Source organism: Marmota monax, unplaced genomic scaffold (genome assembly GCF_021218885.2).
Source record: "Marmota monax isolate L192 unplaced genomic scaffold, Marmota_monax_Labrador192_F-V1.1 WCK01_AAM20220418_F8-fsc00005, whole genome shotgun sequence".
NCBI classification, from domain to species: Eukaryota; Metazoa; Chordata; class Mammalia; order Rodentia; family Sciuridae; genus Marmota; species Marmota monax.
In genome coordinates, this window is record NW_026692254.1 from 10,495,637 (window position 1) to 10,519,536 (window position 23,900).

General features: G+C 39.2%; 1 protein-coding gene across 1 annotated transcript in view; it reads right to left on the minus strand.

Moving 5' to 3' along the window:
- Apmap (adipocyte plasma membrane associated protein) overlaps positions 1 to 21,815 on the minus strand; it is a 33,598-nt gene extending 11,783 nt beyond the window's left edge. The window contains exons 1-3 of the mRNA XM_046435330.1: positions 21,649 to 21,815; positions 12,944 to 13,060; positions 7,594 to 7,709 (exon numbers count right to left, since the gene is read on the minus strand). Of these exons, the coding sequence (XP_046291286.1) occupies positions 7,594 to 7,709; positions 12,944 to 13,060; positions 21,649 to 21,740 (325 nt within the window). The 5' untranslated portion in view covers positions 21,741 to 21,815. The remainder of the gene's footprint in view (positions 1 to 7,593; positions 7,710 to 12,943; positions 13,061 to 21,648) is intronic.
- Positions 21,816 to 23,900: the final 2,085 nt, after the last annotated feature.

The window sequence follows — 23,900 nt, forward strand, 5'->3', positions numbered from 1 at the left end:
CCTGAACTTGTGATCCTCCTGCCTCAATCGACCAAGTTGCTGGGGTTACAGGTGAGTACCACCACATCCACTTTAACAAAAGACACATACAGATTAAAAGTACAGGGATGGAGAAAGCATGACATACTACCAACAAATCAAAAGAAAATAGAAGTAGCGATATTAATTTCACACAAAGCAGATTTCAGAGCAAGGAAAATTATCAGGGATAAAGAGGGGCATTACATAATGATAATGTAAGACATAACAATCTTTAATATGGATATGCCTCACAACAGAGCATCAAAAGATATAAGGCAAAAACTGTCAGAACTGCAAGATGAAATAAGATCTATCATTAGAATTTGCAGGGAAATGGATGGCATTAGAGCAGATTATGCTAAGTGAAGCTAGCCAATCCCTAAAAAACAAATGCCAAATGTCTTCTTTGATATAAGGAGAGTAACTAAGAACAGAGTAGGGAAGAAGAGCAGGAGAAGAAGATTAACATTAAACAGGGATGAGAGGTGGGAGGGAAAGGGAGAGAGAAGGGGAAATTGCATGGAAATGGAAGGAGACCCTCAGGGTTATACAAAAGTACATACAAGAGGAAGTGAGGGGAAAGGGAAAAATAATACAAGGGGAGAAATGAATGACAGTAGAGGGGGTAGAGAGAGAAGAGGGGAGGGGAGGGGAAGGGATGGGAGGGGGGATAGTAGAGGATAGGAAAGGCAGCAGAACACAACAGACACTAGTATGGCAATATGTAAATCAATGGATGTGTAACTGATGTAATTCTGCAATTTGTATATGGGGTAAAAATGGGAGTTCATAACCCACTTGAATCAAAGTGTGAAATATGATATATCAAGAAATTTGTAATGTTTTGAACAACCAACAATAAAAAATTTAAAAAAAAAGATCTATCATGACACTTCAACCCCCTTCTTCTACCCAGTAAGCAGAAAATTGCTAAGAACAAGGTTAAACTCAACAGCCCCACCAATATACTAGATTTAATTGACATCTAATTAATTATTTCATCCAACAATGGTAGAATACACTCAGATATTCCTATTCATGAGTTTACTATGTGTGAATTCAACCAACCATGGATCAAAAATATTTGGGGAGGGCTGGGATTGTGGCTCAGTGGTGGAGTGCTCGCTTAGCATGCATGAGGCCCTGGGTTTGAACCTCAGCACAATAAATGTAAAATAAAGATACTGTGTCCACCTAAAACTAAAAAATAAATATTAAAAAAATATATTTGGGGAAAAAAAGTGTCTATGATGAACATGAACATACTTTTTCTTGTCATTATTTCCTATACAATGCAACAACTACTTATGTGATATTTACATTGTTTTAGGTATGATAGGTAATCTAGAGACAACTTAAAATATATGGCAGAATATGCATAGGTGATATGCAAATTCCATGTCATTTCATAAAAGGGACTTGAGCATCTGCAGATTTAGGTATCTATGGAGGTCCTAGAACCAATTCCTGGAACATACCAAAGCCCAAATGTATACATTCTTCTCAAACTCATATAGAACACTCACCAACATAGACCACATTCTGGATCATAAAACATACCTTAGCAAATTTAAAAGAATACATCACAATACCAGATCTTAGATTATACTACAGAGCTATAGTAACAAAAACAGCATGATATTGACACCAAAACAGACATGAAGACCAATGGTACAAAATAGAAACACAGAGACAAATCCACATAAATACAGGTATCTCACTCTTGACAAAGGTGCCATAAACATACATTGGAGAAAAGATAGCCTCTTCAACAAATGGTGCTAGAAAAACTGGAAATTCACATGTAGCAAAATGAAATTAGACCCCTATCTCTCACCCTATACAAAACGCAACTCAAAGTAGATCAAGGACCTAGGCATTAGACCAGAGACCCTGGACCTACTAGAAGAAAAAACAGGCTCAAACATCCATCATTGTTGGCTTAGGACCCAAATTCCTCAATGAGACTCCTAAAGCACAAGAAGTAAAATCAAGAACCAATAAATGGGATGGTATCAAACTAAAAAGCTTCTTCAAGCAAGAACATGAACACAGAGCCTATGGAATGGGAGAAAGTCTTTGCCACCTGCACCTCACATAGAACACTAATCTCCAAGATACATAAAGAATTCAAGCTGAGTGCAGTGGTACACACCTGTAATACCAGCAGCTCGGGAGGCTGAGGCAGGAAGATCTTGAGTTCAAAGCCAGCCTCAGCAACTTAGTGAGGCCCTAAACAATTCAGTGAGACCCTGTCTCCAAACAAAATATTAAAAAAGGGCTGGGGATGTGGCTCAATGGTTAAGTGCCCTGGGTTCAATCCCTGGTACCAAAATAGAACTCAAAACACTTAACACCAAAAAAACAAATAACCCAATCAATAAATGGGCAAAGGAACTGAATAGATACTTCACAGAAAAAGAAATATGACTGGTCAACAAATATATGAAAAAAAAGTTCAACATCTCTAGCAATTAGAGAAATGCAAATTAAAACTACAGTGATATTTCATCTTACTCCAGTCAGAACGGTACTATCAAGAACGCAAGTAACAATAAATGTTGGTGAGGATGTGGGGAAAAAGGTACACTTATAAATCGTTGGTGGGACTGCAAATTGGTGCAACCACTCTGGAAAGCAGTATGAAGATTCCTCAGAAAACTTGAAATTGAACCACCATTTGACCCAGTTATCCCACTCCTTGGTATACATCCAAAGGACTTAAAATCAGCATACTATGGCGACACAGCCATATCAATGTTTATAGCAGCTCAATTCACAATAGGTAAGCTATCTATGGAATCAACCTAGGTGCCTTTCAACAGATGAATGAATAAAGAAAATGTGATACACACACACACACACACACACACACACAGAGTGGAATATTGCTCAGCCATAAGAAGAATGCAATTATGACATTTGCCAGTAAATAAATGGAACTGGAGACTATCATGATAACTGGAATAAGCCAATCCCAAAAAACCAAAGGCTAAATTCTCTCTGATACGTGAATGCTAACACACAATAAGGGCAGGGGGAATAGAAGTTCATTGGATTAGACAAAAGGGAATGAAGGGCAGGGAGGGGGAATGGGAATAGAAAAGACAGTAGAATGAATCAGACATAACTTTCTTATATTCAGATATTAAGATGAACAAGACCAGTGTAACTCCATACCATGAATGATCACAGATTGGGAACTTCTAATCCATGTATGTATAATGTCAAAATACACAACAAATAAAATTTTGAAATAAAATATGGGTCAATGAAGAAATCTCATGAGAAATTAAAAATATTTTGAACTGAATAAAAATGAAAATACAACTTATCAAAATTTGTGGGATACAGTGAAAATGGTATTCAAAGGAAAATGTCACATTGAACAAATATATTAGAAAAGAAAAATATTTAAAATTAATACTCTTTAAGTTTTCAACTTAGGAAACTAGAAAAAGACAAGTAAACTAAATTCATCAGAAACAAAAGAGGAAACATCACAAAAGGATAATACTACGAACAATAATGTTCACAAATTTGACAACCTGGATGAAATGGACCAATTCAATTCCTTGAAAGACACAATCTGCCAACACTACACAAGAAGAAATAGAAAATGAATAATCCTGTATCTATCAAAGAAATTGAATTGATAATTAACAACCTTTCAAGAGAGAAAGCATCAGGCTTAGAGGAGTTCACTGGTGAATTCTGCCAAACGTTTAAGAAATTACAACCAATTTTCTAAAATTTCTTTCAGTAGATAAAAGCAGATAGAATACTTCCTAACTCATTCCATGAGTCCAACATGAACCCAAATACTAAAGCCAGAAAAAATATTATGAGAAAATTATAAACCATTCTCTCACATGAACATATACACAAAGATCCTCAACAAAATCAAATCCAACAATGTATAAAAAAGGCTATACATCACAACCGTGTGGAATTTATCCCAGGTATGTAAGGCTGGTTCAACATTCAAAAATCAATAGGCTAAAAAAGAAAAATCACATGATCATAATAATTGATTCAGAAAAAGAATCCAACAAAATCTAGTATCCATCTATGATATTTAAAAAAAAAAAAGGCTCTCAGCAAGCTAGGAATAGTGGGAAACTTCCTCAAATTGATAAAGAACTCCTTTCAACATGAGACTGATTAAAATAATTTTTAAAAAAAGAAACTAAAAGGGGCAATACTCCATGCTCATGGATAGGAAGATTCAACATTATTAAGATGTCAGTTCTTCCTAAATTGAGCACAAATTCAATGCAAGCCCAATCAAAATCCCAGCAAGTTATTTTGTGAATACCAACAAACTGATCCTAAAGTTTACATGGAAAGGCAAAAGACCTAAAAGAGCCAACATAATATTAAAGGAGAAGAATAAATTCCAAAGATTGACAATATTCACTATAAAGCCATCACAATCAAGACAATCTGTTATTAGCAAAAGGCTACACAAATAGGTCAATGAAACAGAACGAAGGGCCCAGGAATAGATCTATATAAACATAATCAACTGATAGTTGACAAAGGAGCAGAGCCAATACACTGGAGAAAACAGTAGTGCTAAAACTGGACATGCAAAAAAGTTAATCTACTGTCATGTATGTAAGAAATAAATTTTTTTTAAAAAGTTAATCTAGACACAGATCTTACACACTTTACAAAATTAACTCAAAATGGACCACAGACCTAAATGTGAAATGCAAAATGATAAAAATTCCAGAAGACAACATAGGGTAAAATCTAGGTGGCCTTGGGTATGATGATAACTTTTAAGGCATGATCCATGAAGAAATAATTGACAAGCTAGACTGCATTAAAATTAAAAACATCTGTTCTGTGAAAGACATTGTCAAGAAAATGACAAGACAAGCCACAGCCTGGGAGAAAATATTTGTAAATACATCTGATAAACAAACAAACAACAACAACAACAACAAACCTGTTATCCAAAACAAAAAAACTCCTAAAGGATGTGAGGGTGATATGATCTTCATTGATCACCAGGTTAGATCTGGCTAATCTGGCTGGCTAGGCAGGTGTCCTCTTCCTCCCTCACCACTCCATGTGCATCCCTCCCAAAGCAGCTGCTCTATTAAAGAGGATAACCTTCCCTGATAGAAGAGGATAGTTCTTTGGTCAGGGTATAAGAGTAGCTGTTCCCCTGCTAGAACTTCCAAACAGGCTATCAAAGAAATCTTAAAATTCAAAAATGAGGAAATAAACAATCCAATTACAAAAATGATCAGGGGCTGTGGCTGTGGCTCAGCGGTAGCGCACTTGCTTTGGCATGTGTGAGGCACTGGGTTCAATCCTCAGCACCACATATAAACAAATAAATAAAATAAAGATCTATCAACAATTTAAAAAAATTTTTTTTAAAAAATGATCAAAGGACCTGAACAGACACCTTATCAAAGAAGAGCTACATGTGCCAAGTAAGCACATGAAAAGATGCTCAATATCCCATGTCATGAGAAAAAATACAAATAAAAACAAGTTCAAAAAGGCCAATATCCAAAACACTGACAATGAAAAATACTGACAAGGATGTAGAGCATCAGGAATGCTCACTCACTGCTAACAGGAATGACAAATGATACAATCACTTTGTAAGATAGTTTGAAGGTTTTTTGTTTTGTTTTTGTTTTTATAAAACTAAACTTACTCTTACCTTGTGATCCACCCTTTATGCTCCTTGGTATTTACCCAAATGAACTGAAATACTTACATCCACACATACACAAAAAAAAAAAAAAATCAGCACACAGATATTTATATCAATCTTATTCATAATTGATAAAACTTGGAAACAACCACATGTCCATCATAGCAAATGGATAAATAACTCTGGTACACCCAGTCAATGGAATATGATTCAATGCTAAAAAGAAATGAGCTAGCAACCAAAAAAGAAATGGAGGAAACTCAAATGCATATTGTTAAGTAAAGAAGCCAATCTGAAAAGGCTATATACTATATGATTCCAACTAGATGGCATTCTGGAAAAGGCAAAACTATGAAGACAATAAAAAGATCAATGGATGCTGAGTTTAAGAGAAAAAGAGAGATGAATCAGAGAGTGCAAAAGATTTTTAGGGCATTGAAAATATTCTGTATAATACTATAACAGTTAATACATTTGTCCAACCCATAGAATATATACCACCAAAAGTGAATCCTTATATAAATTCTAGATGCTGGGAGATAATGATGACTAAGTGGGTACCACTCTGATGGGCAGAGTGCAAGAAAAGCACATGGTAAAACCCAACACTAACACCCATTCATGATAAAAACTTTTCTGGAAAACTCTGTACTTTCTGTTCAATTCTGTTGTCAGCCTAAAATTGCTCTTAAAAATAAAGTCTACTTTAAAATTAAGTATGTTAACTGGTAAATGCTTTTCTCCAGCATTTTGCTAACGCTAACAGCAAGCAGCTAGCCATCTCCAGAACAACCTCCAAATGAAGTGGCAGCAGAACAGGTCCCTGGTGACCTCCCTGTGGTTTACACCCACAAGGATGTAACCAGAGGTCCCCACTGGGCCTAACCAGAAATGCCACCCAGCCTTCAACATGGAGAAAAGAGGACAAGCACTCTCTTTGAGAGGTAAGAAAAGGCCACCAGCTTGCACTTCAACTCCTGCAGATCCCAGTTTTAAACTATAGTATTTTACTTTCCATAAAAAAAAAAAATAGTGAAATTTACTAATAAATGTCAATTTCTCTTTTTAAGATAAATATGAAGTTCTATCATGAAGTACTTATTCTTCCTGAAACAATTTTGACTTTTGCCAGCCAAAATCTATCCCAACGATTGCACAAAAGGGCCAGCCTAGGGGTCCCATGTCAAAGAGCAGGGATTAGGCAAGAGAAGTTGCTCAAACATCTTTGGAGAAGCAGTTGGTGATTAGCATTAGGAATAAAACAGAAGTATACTGGATGCACATGCCCACAGCCATTGCCCAGAAAACACTGGACTTCAGGGTGACTAGAGGCATTTTTGAAAGAAACTACTCAGAAATCCTGACCAGTTAAAGTGTGCCTTTTTAACCCCAAGCTTGATTCTCAATTTAACAGACAGAAATGCCTTGTTCTATATTGCTAGAGAGGCAAGCATTTGAACCAGACCCAATTCGTGTTCTCAAGCATAGGGAGGTGTGACAGTACCCACTTAAGTAGAGTGGAAATATTAAGAAACATTCTTCTTCATTTCAAAATGAGCTAAGAAATGATGTGCTGTCAAGTAAGACCTATCTAATGAATTAAACATAATGTCTGCATTTTGTCTTTTCCTTTTCACAACACTTTGAGCACATTAAGTGCTCTACAAAAACTTAGAATCATCCCCTTGCTAAAAAAGCTTGCAACCTGGTCACAGGACACCAGCAAAAAGAACACTCCCATTGGGTCATCCCATAGGATGTCCATAGCTAAGAAACACATCTAGGGTCCCCCCACCCAACCCCTGCAGCTGTTCCCACAGAATCCAACCATATGAGCAACAACAGCTTGGAAGGCAACCAAGTCACTCCAGTTCCTAGGGTTTACTTACCTCCAATATTTACTATGGACTCTGGCCCAATAAGTTGGTTTTCAAATAGCCTTTCTGCCTGTCGCAACTTCGTATTTGGTTGCAGGACACCAAGCAAGATAGGGGGTTCTTTAAAGCTGTAAAATAATTAATTGTAAGAATTTGTCTGTAAAAATATACGAGAAGGAAAATGCTTATTGAAGGTCATGTCAGCTCATTCTCACAATGGCCCCATCTCACCAAGAGCCACAGTACTTGAAGTGGCCTCTTAGAGCTGCCCAGGCTAGCCCCATTAACCTCCCACATCCCCTCTGTGCCACTCACAATAGACCTTCCATGCTGGGTCTTTGGCTGGTTGGTTGGTTGGGTGTGTGTGTGTGTGTGTGTGTGTGTGTGTGTGTGTTAGGGTTGGAACCCAGGGCCATGCACATGTGCACTTGTACACATGCTAGACAGAAACCCTTATCACTAGGCTACATCCCTGGCCCCATGCTGGGTCTTGTCTGCACTAGGCACTTCTCATTTTAGATGTTTCTCCCTGGCTCTTCCTCTACCTGGAACATTAAACCCCTTATAAGCTCCTTTCCCCCCTTGTTCCTCCTTAGCAAGGCCTGCTCTGAACACCCAATTTCATGTTCCCTGAGTCCAGACCCCTATCTGCTCTATTCTTTTATAGCACTTGTCAGCTTCTCATGTACTATTTAATTTACTTTTCAGGTATATTTATGGTCTGTCTATATTTATTGTCCACTAGAACAGATATTTCATGAAATCAGGGATTCCTTTCCATGTTTAATTCTGCTGCATCCAAGCACCTAGTACCCAATCTGGCACACAGGAGGCTCCCAATGCACACTGTTGGGGGGGAGGAAAGAGAAATATTTCCAAATCCTCTTCCCACCTTGCCCTCCAGCAAGGTAGTTTCTTAGCCTGCCCATCAGTGTGGAAGAACCAAGGGTGGACAGGGATAGCTGAGGATGTAGAATGATAGGAAAGCTTCCTATCCTACCTACTTTCCAATCAAAGCATTTCACTCCCTGACACCACCTCTAAGTCAGCACTTGCATAGGACACAGATAACATCACCACCCCCAAATCAAATTCCCTCTCCTTTCCTTATTCCCAATAATGGCTTTTTCCTGCAGTAAGGAAATACACTTTTAGGTTAACAGGGGGCTTAATTTCTAAAGGAAAAGAGCAAACATGCACTTGTGAAAGTGTCCTGCCTGCTTTGGCTAAGGAGTTGTGCACATCTGAGTTCAATTTTAACCTCGGGAAAGTCCATCTCCTGAGGTGAGTGTACAGAGTAAACTGCATATTGAGCACATAAAGCCCAGGGACAGAAACACTCAACATCTCTACCACCATGCCCTTGGACTTGGGCTGAGTTCTTCCACAGGAAGTATTCAAGAAGTATTTGTGGAATCAGCATATAGGACATGTTCCTGCTCACAAAGAGCCTGAATATAATCTCAGTAGGGAGAAAAAAAATTAAAAAAAAAACTTATGAGAAAAAGAACTTATGCAAAAAAAAAAAAAAAAAAAGAACTTATGCAAAGAACAAGCAAGAAAGGGTCCCCATACCAACAGCCAGACAGCAGCAGTCTCAACAAAAGGGAGTCAAAAGGAAACCCAAATCAGGCAGGGACTCAGGGTATCACCCAGCCAACAGGGCAGTATGGATTCTTATTAAAGCCAAGTGAACCTCTGCTAACTCTTGCTAACTCAATAGCTATGACAGTCACATTCATTTTCTAATTTTTATCCTATTTCTCCCCATGGTTCTGCCTGACCAGGATCACACTTCAATCTTCCCCCTGAGATCAAACTTCCTAAATATCTTTGCCAACTCTGTCAACTATAAATGTAGTAAGTCTGTCCCACACAAATGCATGTGTCCAGGACACAATCTTGTGGCACACCCTCCAAGCAGACACTGGCTCAGCAGCAGCTACTTGGGTATATACTCCAGAACTCTGAGAAAGGACTTAGTTTCTATCCAGAGAGGAACAAAAGGATTATTTTTCACTGAAGAATATGGATTTTTCTAGTCTTTTTAAAAATATATTTATCAGTCAGGTATGGTGGCATATGCATATAATCACAGTAACTTGGGAGGCTGAGGCAGAAGGATCACAAGTTTAAGACCAGCCTCAGAAATTTAGTGAGACCCTCAACAACTCAGACATTCTCGCAAAAAAAAAAAAAAAAAAGGACTGGGATGTAATTCAGTGGTAAAACACCACTGGGTTCAATTCCCAGTACCAAAAACTAAATAAAATAAATAAATTTTTCAGTTACAGTAAAATTTAAGGCAAAAAATATTTAGCAGTGCTTTGGAGAGCAGATTTTGTTACTGTAACTTTTAAAAATGACAGAAAGAGCAATTCTATTAGCATATGAAAGCCTTTTCAATATTTCAGAAGTACACATTTTATTTCTAGGGTGAAACTATAAAACTGAAAAGATGATAAACTTAAAAAGTAGCAAAAACCTTTAAGGGTAATCAGGAACATCAAGAGCATAATAAATTAAATACAGATAGTGCCCATGAGAGATTTGTAGAGGAAGGAGAGAAGGAGAGAAGCAGAGTCCCTCACATTCTGACCTCCTGCAGTAGGGAGCAACCTGGAACCTCGCAGAGCTATCTCAGGAAAACCGATTCTAGTCCCATGGTGGTGGCTCATTTATCTGAGGCTGAGCATCACTAAGTTGATGCTTTTTTTTTTTTTTTTTTTTTTGTGTGTGTGTGTGTAGTGTTGGGGATTAAAACCAAGGCCTTGTGCATGCTAGATAAGCACTCTACCACTGAACCACATCCCCAGCCCCTGATGCTGGCTTTCTTACATCTATACAAACCAACTAATAATGGCTTTGTCATCTTGCTCACATCTCACCACATTGACAAACAGACTTTCAAAGACTTTATCAACATCTTATAGAAATCAAATGTTGTATATGGTCTGTCTGGAATAGACATTCCTCTGATCTCCCACAGTGGAAAAGGAAGGTAACTTTGGGGGCAATCTTTTGAAAAGCCTAGCAGCCTTCCTGATGACTTTGCTCAATAAGTATTAACTGCATAATCACCCAGTCTGGAAGAGCTACCACTCCTCTCCTCTCTGTCCCACCAGGCTTCTGGTCCATGTGCTCTCTGTGTTGTCTCTGATGTTTGAGAGGTCATCTAGTGCTCTGGAGGTAGCCTCACAAATATACTTCAGTAGCTGATCAGTCACTCAGCGCCACCTCCTGGCCAGGTCCTGTTTACCTTCATGCCACTCACCAACTGCCTTGCAGAGAGATAGGGTAAAGTTGCCAAACCTATTGTGGTAACAGCACCACTTGCCTCATTGAGTGGGTCTCCTTCTTTTTTGCTTGTTTCGCCCTGAACAAGGCTTTAAATGAGGCTTTTTAAAATGCTGTGATTAGCATTTTCTCCAAAGCTCAGTTCACTGCTGTTCCTGAACTCTCAGCAGGTCTTTGGCTTTTGCTCCATGAGTTAGGGCCCATCCTCCCAATTTCTTAGCATGTCAGTCTTGTCTGAGCCCATGGGAGAGATTCCTGTCAGTCACATGGTTTCTTTTCACTTCTCCTCCCTTCCTTCCTCAACAGGCTTATCTACTCCATGGAGAGTACTTTCTTTGCCCAACATCACATCCTTATTGGGCCAAGTTTCCTCCCAGTTTCTGGCAGAGTTGCATGGCCCTCTTCCCACGGCATTTCATCATCATGCTTTCTACATATAAACTTGCTTTCCCTGAGATCAAAGGACTTCAGTCACTAAAGCCCCATCCTCCCCCTCTCAGCTCTCTGCTGTTCCCCCCTTTTCAAGGGTAGACCCTTGAAAATGCACTTCTGATCCCAAGCTCTGGACACTGTTCACTCTCCTTTGCCATCTGGATTATCAAAGAAGGTCCAGAAAGTTTCTACTGGGGTAGGCTGAGCCGTCCTTCTCTATGTTGAAAAGGGTTAGCAAGAGAGATCCTTTGGAGAGAAGTTTCAGAATGTCCTCAAGTGTAGCTCAGGCAGAAAGCCACACTGGAGAACCTGCTGGCATACCAGGAATTAGAGGCTACGCCCTCAGAACTGACAAAGCCATAGTCTATTCTCAATCTCATTGTGTTTTCACAATACTTTGTACCTTTGCTAATTCTAGTCAGTGATATTCTCTCTCTCTCTCTCTCTCTGTGGGGGTGTATGTGTGTTTGTGTGTATGTGTGTGAGAGAGACACAGAGAGAGAGATATATATGCAGGGGGTCAAACCAAGAATCCTGCACTTGCCAGGCAAGCACTCTACCACTAAACTACATCCCCAGCTCCTTTATTAATTCTAAATCCAACAACAAAAATTGACTCTTGCCACACATGTCAATCTAAGCTCAGAACTGTGCCCTCTTTATGTCTCTGTATCCAAATGGGCACTGAACTTAGGCATACTAGGTGCTGAATACATTTTAAGTGAATTGAATCCAATATAAAATCTTAATTTTTATTTATAACAATATGTTGTTCATTTGTAAATGTTATATTCACTCTATAATTAAGCATGATTCTTGACTGAAGCTTTTGAAGCCTTACATGGTCTGCTCATTTAAAATAAACTTCAGGCTCTGTATAGTGGCACATGCCTATAATCCCAGCTACTCAGGAGACTGAGGCAAGAGAAGCACAAGTTTGAGGCTAGCCTCAGCAACTTAGTGAGGCCCTAAGCAACTCAGCAACCTATCTGAAAATAAAAAATAAAAAGGGCTGGAGCCAGGCATGATGGAATATACCTGTAATCCCAGCGGTTGGGGAGGCTGAGGCAGGAGGATTGAAAGTTCAAAGCTAGCCTGAGCAAAATTAGGTACTAAGCAACTCAGTGAGACCCTGTCTCTAAATAAAATACAGAATAAGAATATATTTCAAGGGTTCCTTTTTACAAGTTATAATTCACTATATTACTCATACAGCTCTACTGGAAAAAAGGCAATTTAGGAAAAACAGAACATTAATTACAAGTTTTCAAAAAAAGTTCAGTTGATTATAAAATTTAAACAAGGTAACTTAATTAATCTTCACTGGTATATTGTTTTGCCACTTCAAATAAATCAGGGTTAGCATCAATATCTCTAATTGTTATGCTTCTCTTATTTTGATTTTTGTCCTTAATTTGTGCATGGTTTGAAACAATGACAGAGATAATACCACACATATACTGAGTAACATCCAACCCAACATGAAAACACAGGTACTAAGGAAATCATACAGTTCTATTTCTTGAAACTTACCTTTTGGCCAAATTAATTTATTCATCCTTCTTTCCCAGAAGTTACATCAGCCTAATACATTTCCTCACGTAACTCCTCCTGAGGATGACAAGCGGCTCACCTGAGAGGCTGGGGATCTATGGGAGACTCCAACAACATCATGGCTCCAAGCAGGGGAACAGTAAGGAAGACAGCCAGCATCAAGAAGGTCACCCGGAAAACTCTACCACTAAAGGAGCTGCCAAAAATAACACACAAAGGCAATCAACAGTGCTCTACACAGTGACAAGCTTGGGTGATCTGAAGGCCCTTTATGCAGAAATAGGACCACATACCCAGTTTCCCACTGATAGGTCACCAACTTCTATGGCTTGTGATTAAAGGTTAACACTGATTACTAGGATTGACAAACATGACTTTGTCCTTTTTTAAAATATCTTGAATTGTATGAGATACTCTGGTCAGTTATTTTCCAGATCTTAGCAGAGTTTTAAAGAGAGCAAACTCAAAGAATTGATGAGCACAAAAAGTAATGGAAGAAAAGAGTTCTAATGATGTGCAGGATACACACTCATCTACAGAGAAGATAGGTGTCTCTCTCAAAAGTCAAGATTTCCTGGGGCTGGGGATGTGGCTCAAGCGGTAGCACGCTCGTCTGGCATGCGTGCGGCCCGGGTTCGATCCTCAGCATCACATACAAACAAAGATGTTGTGCCCGCCGAAAACTAAAATAAATAAATAAATATTTTAAAAAAAAGATTTCCTGGTACAAGGATTCAAAGCAACAACACTCAGTACTATATTCTCTAAGATTCTCAGGGATAAATGATAGAGAGGGCTGGAGATGTGGCTGCATGCTAGAGCACTTGCTTAGCATGCAGGAGGCCCTGGGTTGGATCCCCTAGGTTGGATCCTCTGGGTTGGATGGGGGGGGGGGGGGCGGTGGTAGATACAGATACACAGAAAGAAAATTCAAGAAGCAAATAGAATCCTGACAACTGCCTGAGCCTCCAATTCCCCAATTATTTTGCAAATTCCACCTTCAGTAATTGAAAGAGAAATCCAGCTCGTCTACTTGGTAGAAGAGATCTGACAGATATTAAAGGCAGTCACATAGAATCTAAAAAAATTAAAACTCCAAATCATCACCCCTAAAATCTTGGGAAGATCTTAAAGCTGCCTTGGAAATCTCAAAAAAAAGCTATGGACAAATGACCAGTAGTGACTAAAATATTTCTGAACCAGTCCTCACATACATTATTTTTCACTGGGTAAACAAGTGAGAACATTTGGCATCTTACTACAAAATAAACCTCACAGGATCATTATTTGCTTACACAAACTGCATTCAAATTTACTAAACACTTATTAAGATTAACTTGCACCAAATAAAATCATGAGCTCCTAAGGTAGAAAATTTTTTTCCTATCAAGAAATAAAAAATGTTGACAAAGAAAAAAAAAATCAAGATTCATACTTAACAAAAAAGATTTTATTTAAGGGCAGTGCTTTGACTTTTGACAGAAGGACAATCTTCTGATACTTGAATACGTTTAACTCTGTTTCAGGCATAGTATAGAAAGGTGGAAACCTGGGTGCCAATCTTTACTTTCCTAACTACAAGCTAAGCAACTTCAGGCTGATTTCTTTACTCCAAAGTTCCCTATTGTGAAATGTGATGTTGAATAGGAAAACAACAATGTCCTGCCCAGTTTTGAATGCTTATAGCTAATAAATGAATAAAACCAAAAATAAATAAATTCTCCAGTTTCAATTAAGATAGGTGAAGAAAAAGACAAGGGAAAGAAAGATAATGGGGGAGAAAAAAAAAACAGCTTTCATAAAAGTATTCTCTTGCATATATTTAAACAGCACAACTGAAGGGTGTTTGAACTCTGCCAACAACATGAGTGGGCAAGAAACAGAATCTTCCCCAGAGTCTCCAGAAGGAACACAGGCCTCCTGTCACCATAAAATTATGGCATCTCCCAATAAATGGAAGGAGCTAAAGAATACCATATTAAGAAAAATAAGCCCCAAAAAATCAAAGGCCAAATGTTTTTTCTGATATGCAGATGCTAATTCACAATAGGGGGGTAGGGAAGAATAGAGGTACTTTGGATTAGGCAGAGGGGAGTGAAGGAAGGGGTGAAGGGAGGGGGTAAGAAGGATAGTAGAATCAATCAGACATTAATATCCTATGTACGTATACGACTATACAACCAGTGCACTCCTACATCATGTACAACCAGAAGAATGAGAATGATGTGTCAAAATGCATTCTACTGTCATGTATAACTAATTAGAATTTTAGTGAGATCTCAGAAAGAAGTGAGGAACATGACAAAATAGACACATATAATCTTAAAGACCTGACTTGTGGGAAACAGAGTGTTAGAAATGTAGACATAAAGGCACTGCTGATGAGGGCCGAGAAGGATGTTGAGAATGTGCAGGAAAGGGAGAAAAGCAAAATTACTTGTATGAAAGTAGAACCTTGTAATACAGTGGTAGAAAGCTAGGCCAAATGTTGACCTGCACAAAAGCTGAACTTGTAAATGATGTGACTGGACACTGAGCTGAGGACATTTCTGAGCAGTATTGAAGGTATAACCTGGCTTCTCCTTACTGCTTTTGCTTCCAGAGCAGGTCAGGCATAAATGGCAGAACTAACGACTTTTTTCCCCCTTTGACATTTCTCATCTGTCCTTCTGAAAACCTATGAAACTCTGTCCCAAACTTCCTTCTCTTTGCTCACATAAGGTTCAGTCAGAATCCACACCCTGAATCCCTAGGCAGGTAAAATGTCCAGTCAACAGTCCTTACCCCTTTCACTAGGTGGAAAAATAGGTGGCCCAGATACTGCAAACCCAAATAAAATGCCACAAACCTAATCAAGGAGAGGCCATGAGAACTCAGATTGCTGGAAAATACAGGCAGTCAGTAAGGGAAAAGTCAGGTTGCCCCCGCTCCGCCAATCCTGTGTCCAAACCCCAGAGTCATACAACCTTCTTCTAATGCAACTGAGTCATACCAATAAGGACATGTGAAAATGCCCAATTAGCACAGATCAACTAAGCCCAGACAGACTGACAGGAGGCTAACACAACCTAAGAGGTCTGCAACAGGGAGAAGAGTAAGAGCCATCAAAAGAGGAAAGACAAAAACAGTAAAAATAAGAATATGCCATGCAATGTGCTTTATGTGGGTAACTAGGCAGAACTTTGTATCTCCCTGCTTTACTAATGAGGGAACACATGGGGAAAGCCTCCAGGGGCTTACCCGTGGACCACTGCAAGAACTGGAAGAGCACCAGTGAGAGCCAGCTCCAACTCTAGGTCTATGTCATCATCGGCAACACTGTCTGCCAAGGACAAGAGGAGAAGGTAGACCTACAGCCCACTGAATGGGGATTTGAAAACTTTGGACGCTTACTGCAATGTGCCTATTCTAGATACTTCAGATCAATGGAATCACACAATACATGGCCTTTTGCAACCTGACTTCTTTCACTCAGCGTAACATCTTCCAGGTTCATCCAAGTTGCAGAATATAATCAGTACACTGTTTCTTTTACTAGTGGAAGAATATTCTGTTGTATGGATATACCAAAATTTCTTTATCCAGTTATCCACTGAAAGTCATCTGAGTACAAAGGAGAAGTGGCTTCTTCCCCTGAGTGCAACCTAGTGATTACTTAATAAGTACAAAAGGTTTTACTGGGTGATGAAAGTTTTGAAACTAGATAGAGCTGGTAGTTTCCCAATGTTGTGAATACACTAAATATCACTGAATTGTACAGTTTAAAATGATTAACTGTATATCAATTTTACCCTAATTGATAAAAAAAAATAGTTGAGTAATCAAAATATTCCAAACTTAGATGGTGATAACTGTTAGAAAATTCTGTGATTATACTAAAAATAAAAACACAAAATTGGATATTTTAAATGTGTGAAATTTGTGATATATGAATTACTTCTCAATTTTAAAAAATGTTTTTTAAAAAGTCAATGATGTTTCTATGCAAAGTGCCACACCAGAGGCTGGAACATTATAACTGCAGTGATTTTCTTGAAGTGGCCTAAAGTTTTTTAACACAATGGAAATAACAAAGTATCCATACAATAAAGTGGGGCTGGTTATGAACACAATGGCAAAACAGCTTTTGATAGAGTGGTTCTTTTAAAAGCAGAGTCCAAAACTTGAGGCAAACACAGTTGTAGTTTGGGGGATTTTAAATATCCCCCAAAGCTCATATGTTGAAGGCTTGGTCCCCAATGTTCAGAGGTGGGGCCTTTGGGAGGTGATTGGAGCATGAGTTCATGAATGGATGAATCTACTTATGGACTCAAGCTTAATGAATTTGAGGAAAGGAGCTTTGTTATAAAAGTGAGCTCTCTCTCTTTACTTCCCAGCCATGAGATGGTCAGCTTTCCTACACCACATGCTTCTGCCATGATATTCTGCCCAGTCACAGGCCCCAAAGCAAATGAACCACACAATCATGAATTGAAACCACAAGCCAAAATAAACCTTTCCTCCTTTTAGTTGATTACCTCAGTTATTATGTCACAGCAAAAGAAAACTGACTAACACAAACACTTTCAAAGGTGCATAGGGAAAATGTGTGGCTGTTGGCTGTAAGTATTGACCTCAAAGACATTCTATACAGAATCTAACAGGATATTCCTGTCTTTTAAAGGAAACTGATATAAGTATTCCTCCCATCCTAGCCTTTCAAGGGAAACCACAATGTGTAATCTTTCATCTTATAGCTATCATTAACATTAAAATCATTATCATTATCATTAAAATAACAACAAATAATGACAATCCAACCAAAGTGCAACTTTTCCCCCTCACCTAACAAAAGAGATTCTTCTCATTTGTCTCAGATTCATAATACTTCTCCTTTATTACACTGAACTTTATATGTTTTTAAAGGAGTTGTGGGAGTTTGCCAGGGATTGAACCCAGGGTATCCAACCCCTGAACCTTGCATTTTAAAAAAATCTTAATGTAATAATCTGATTATGACACCTGCTTAAGCATCTTGTTGGCCCTTCAAATAATGATAAAAGGCTCAATTATGTCCAAAACAAAAAGTCTAGCCAGGATTGAAAATGACAGTGCCTATAGCTAGAAAGATGGTCAAAATTCCAGGGACAATGACATGTGTCCCATATTGCCTATCCTTATCAGGTATCCAGCAGCGACATCCCTTACATTTACAGAGTATAAAAAGCAGAAGAATTTAGAGTTCACTGTCTAGTGCTCCCAAAGGCAGCAGCCCCTGGATGGCCTACATCAAAATAATTTGGGCAGCCTTATGCAAGACTTAAACATTCTAGTTGGGAGGTCTACAGGTTGAGAGCCCCTTTTTTCCTATCAATTGTTCTTGCCGTGTTGCTGGCCACCACTAACCTTATCCAACTCCTTTCCCAATGAAAGTTCATCAACACCTCCTCACCCCTACTCAATCATCATCCAACCTCTACTAGAAAGGTGTATGGCCAAGTTCTATAAACAATAGCCTCAAAATAAATAAAAGTACTTGAGCAGCATTATCCATTGCTGATGGAACACAGTAGCCATTAGCCATGTATATATATTACTGAGCATTTGAAATGGAGCTAGCTTGTTAAAAAAAATGAGGCAAACATGGCTCCTGTAACCGTCCTATTCCTGCTCTGGGCAATGCACTTATTGTAGTCCAAGGTTCACAATTTCCCCAGTTTTTCTCCATGTTTCCCTTTGACTCTGTGCCCACATTATTGTAATTCGGACACTAACTTACTACTGTCCATTTTCACTGACAAAGCATCATACATCCCTGCTTGTGCTGACACATCCAGGAAGGCTGGCAACTTACTTCCCAGCTGCAGTCTGAGAAATCAATTTGTTTATCCCATTCTCTCAAGAAGAGCCTGAAGCAATGCTCACCTCCTTGAGGACACATGCACCCTGGAATTTTCTACAGTCTCTAAGGCAAGAGCATAATCACAATGATGCAACATGTTTTCACAGTGACTGCTAGCCTAGCCACAGTTTACAAAATCCTCTGTAAATTTCACCAGCCAAATCTGAAAGGTGTTCTCTAACTCAGCAGCCCAGACATCAGTGCCTTTAATTGTGAACTGAAGTCTTGATGTGTAGAGAGGCCAAAAAAAATAGCATGTGGTTGTTTGTTTGTTTGTTTATTTTTGTGGAAAACCTGTTCATCCCCAATCCATAAGGTCCCAGCAATTTTGAATGTCAAGGTAATCCCTGGAACCTGAGAAAGTCAAAGAGTAACAAGTGCAATCTTTTTAAATGACTGCACCTTGAATTTGCTCATTTTTCACATCCCTTTAAATTAGATCTTCTGGAATCAGCATTTTTCCTTGAAAAAAAAATAAGAAGTTAAGAGACAAGTTAAAAGAATCATTTGGAAAATACACACACAGGCAGAACTAAATGAAAACTTCAGATTCCTGACTATTCTTGAATTCACAAATTTATGACGGCCCCATCTGTTCCTTTACATTGCTTCCTTACTCTTCAGTCTTCAAATGGAAAGAAGAGACTTATAATTATTTTTTTAAAAAAGCAGACACTTGTAATTAGCCTAAAAGCCTACAGGAGTTTATTGAAAAACAGATGTTAAATTCTCAATGTACTCATTCTTCACTCCTAAACATTTATATTAAACAGTACTCTTCCTAGGCAGAACTGTATTCCTAAAGAGAAGGAATACTTTCAAAGTGTGCAATTATTCTTTCAATAAAGTTTCTATAGCATGTGGGGAAACTGATGCCAAATAATAATTATAAAAAAGCTTGCACTGGTATGTTAAGTGCTTAGCTCATTTATGTTCCACACTGAATAAAAGGATTTAAAAATCAAATTCTCCTTATAGCTCACAAACAGAAATTCAAGAGCTTTGACACAAAAATCTTATTTCCAAAGCATATTCTTAAAATGTGCTTTTCAATCACAGTCCAACAGCCAGTTTCATCCTCTTCATTCACTTTCATTTCTCCTGTAACTTTATATAAATCATCTCACTCAAACTTCAATGACCTCATCAGCAAAACAGAACAAATGCTACCTTTCAGGCCAAGATCTAAGAAACCTATATTGTCCCTTTTTCTATCATTAATGTCTTCCAAGATTTTATTTTGTAACGTTTATTCTAAGTTTTATGTCCTACTTTTATTCAGATTTCTTTATTTCACCCACCATACACAAGACTTTCCTGACGTATGTTAAAACCCTCAACAGGTTATCAAGAGGATAATTAGACAAACTACTAGAAATGACCCCAAAAGAAATGAAAAATATATAACTGCAGATAAAAAAATATGAAAATTAGCTATAATGTCATAATAATAAATGTAGAAAGAAAGGATGGTGACAAAAACTCACTTTGAAAGAAACCATTATAGATATACAGTCAAGGGATCAATAAATAAAAGAGAGATAAAAATATAGGAAAATAAGAACAATTGTTCATGGCCATCAAGAAAATATCTTAAACACAGATGTAAAAGGCATACTGGAAAAGATCAGGTGGCAGAAGATGACTTTAGAACATATAATTCACCTTGTCATTAAGGAAGAAATCCCCCACAGAGAATCTGAACAAACAATTTAATTAAGTCTGCCCCTCTGCTCTGGGGTCAGGAATGTCAGAGCAGCCATCCTAAGGGTTGGGCCCATTAAAAAAGTGCCCTAGAGTACTGTATGCCCACTTTTCATTTCAACACACTGCACCTCATCAGAGCCAACTGCTCTTTCATTTCTCGTGTAAAAGTGCCTTATTTTCATAGTTTTTGTAGTAAAGCTTGACCAATGCTTGCATGTCCATTCTAAAAAACTCATCAGTCATCAGCAGCCAATTAATTTATAATATCCCCAGCAAGCAGGGCAACAAACTTGTCCTAGTTATAGCATTGAAAGTACTTGGAAACCCGAGGGAAAGGCAACCCAGAATGGGTTGAACAACTTGGTCTATGGAGTCTCTTGTTTCTCCCTAGAAATTAAAAATTATAAAATCATGAAGCTCAGGACATAAAACTGAAAAGTGAATTTTAAGTATTCATACCAAATGCTATGTTTAAGGATCATGCTTCAGCTCACAAAACACAACATACTCAAATTCTGGAAAATCAGAAAAGGAATAAAAACACGAAGCCTGAGATTTTTTTAGGGATCAGCAACTACAGTTTCCTTTGCTTTTCCATCCCCATCAGGAAAACTTGCAAGGCTGAATTCCCACCAAAAAAAAAAAAAGCCTATAATATAACTTCTTGTATAGGAGAACCGCAGTTCACGCAGCGCGTGATGGGGGACAGGTGCAGAAGAGCAGGTGTAGAAGGCAACTCTTCGCTGGATCACGAAATGGAACTCCAGCATCTTTTCAGATTTTCCTTGGGGAAAGTGGGTGCAAAGGAACAGAAAGACGCAGGGCCGTGACCGGATGGCTGTCAGGTGAGCTAGCAAGAAAGACAGCACGAACGGGCGAATGAAATGAAGGAAAGAGAGGATGCAGCCTCTTTGGAGATCGGGGCAAAAAGGGACAGGTGCTGCGCGAGGACCCGGAGAGTCGACTGGGCGCACGTTGCACCTGAAGCCTGAAGGAACTAGCACCTGCATCCGTTTTGTCGGAGCCTCTTTCCTCCTCTCTAAAACGAGTTTTGCGTGGGGATTAAATCAGAGTTCCTGCAATGTGCTTAGCATAGCATTTACGCGGTCGCGGTTATAGCAGTCGCTGTTGCCCAGGAGGGTCACCCCGGTCCTCTCTGCCCCGGTTCTCGCTCCAGGTCTAGAGGTCCGGCCTACCTGCCGTCCTTAGCCTCCGGAGCCGGGCCATCATCCGTGACTACCTGCGGCCGCAGAGGCCGGCGCTGCCGCAGCCCGTCCGCCTCGCTCATGATACGGCCGCAACACCTCGTCCACTGCTACCCGTCGCACTAAGGCAGCTCCGGCTCAGAGGCCAGCTCGCTCCGCCCCTTGGCCTCCGCCCCGTAGTCCCCGCCCGGTGGCTCACGGAAATGACGTAAGTCCGACGACCAATCCGGCCGCCAGAGGAGGTTTAGCTCTTTGGCTCTTGGCGTGTTTTCGAGCTGTCAGCGCACGGGGCCCAGCGCACTACAAAGGCCTGTGGAGACTTTGACCCGCCTTGGTCTCTGCGACCCTGGACGCTGGGGGCCGAAATCGTCCCGCCCGGACCAGCCGTAGCGCTTTCCGCCTTCCCTTCAACTAGTTTCTGACCGTGAGGCCACACTAATAATTTCTATGCACTTGGGCAAGTGCTGGACTGAAGTGTTGGCGGGTTTTGTCCGAATGGAGGATGACACTGTTTATTAAACGACAAAGACTGGGTTCTTACAGGCAGCGTAAAAGACAACGTGTTCATGTGCTTGGAGAGCAATAACCCCTGAAAATTATTTCATCTTTTCTGATCTGGTTAATGGGAAAATCTAGACTAGAAAATGTTTTTCTTTGGTTAATATCAGATATTGGTTGTTAGGTATTCTTGTGAAGGTTACAACCGATAATTGATAAAGGTTCTATAAGGGTTACCCTTGAGGCAGAGTACAAATAGAAATTAGTGCTAATTACAAAGAAAACATGAAACATCATTTAATTTATCCACAGTGCATTCCTAGGTATTGAAAGATGATGTTGAGCAAGCCACAGATAAGGTCCCTCCCTAATAGAAATTAAACTAATGGGACAGATGACTTTAATCAGGTTATTAAAATAAGTGCAAATTTTTAAACATAGTAATTGCTTTAAAGGAGATGACTTTGATCTTGTGAAAGTATTTGACAGGTGAAGAGATTAAAAAATGAATAGAATTTGGAGGGAAAAACAGAGTGAGGGATTTTCAAACAGTGGGAACCAAGTCTTGTTAACAAGTGCACTAGGAACCCGTCTCTGGGAAAACATGTTCAAAATTAGGCGTGGAGCCTTTCCTGAAACAAACATGACATTTTCCTTTTCAGCAAGGGGTGACACTAGAATTCCATGTGAATGTTCAGTATTCATTCAGAGTTAGAGCAAGCTTGTGGGAAGTGAAGAGTTCTTAACACAAATTCCATTTGGTAGAGATCCCAGACATTGGCAGCATTTTACTTCATTCCATGTCATCAAAAGTAGCCAGTAGAGTTAATATGTCAGGGATGGTGTTTTAACAAAGTGCTATATGATCTGATCCCTTCCTCCTGTTTAGATTATCCTTCCTGCCCTGCATTCCCTGGTGCACACACTCAGAATTCCCTGCCACTCTTCACTTATTATTTATTCTTCCTTGTCATACATATTTTTTCACCTCCCCAGGCTACCATTCTTATCATTCAGAGCCCACTTCACATATCATTGTTGAAGATCCTTACCCCAATTTCCCAAGTAAACATCATCCTTTTTGTTTTCAAAGTACTTTGAACATGCCCTGACTATAGCCATAAGCCTACTGCATTGAAGTTATTTGTATTCCACACACAGTGTTAAAGTCCACTGACCATAAACAACCAGGAACACATCCACCAAAAAAATATTAATAATAAGTTGGGTTTATTGAACATGCAGTGGCAAAGAAATGCATCAGAGGACTGGGGGGATTCTCAAAAGTGGGGTACTCATGGGGCTTCAGGGCTTGACTTAGCATAGTCTTGTTAGCATTCATAAACTAGGAGAGTGAATGGAGGAGCCCAAGGTCTTATCTCTGGAACACATGAGTCCATGTAGAGTTACTGGGAAATTAACTCATGGTCTTATCTCAGAGCACATGGCTCTTAATGACTTGGTTTTAAAATAGTCTGAGATCATTTTTATGTTGAACAGCACACCTTAGTAGTTTCTCTGTTTTCAAGTCATACCAAAGTCCACTTTGCTTATTGTATCTTGTTTCAGTTTTCAGACCTCCTACCCTACCCTCCAACCTAGTAGCCAACCAGATCTACTTTGCTTTCTCATCTTGCCAGTTATTGGCAGAGGGATGGGACCACGATGAAAGGTCACATCAGGTTTCTCAACTTAAGCACTATTAGCATTTTGAACTAGATAATCCTTTATTGGGGAGGTGGAAG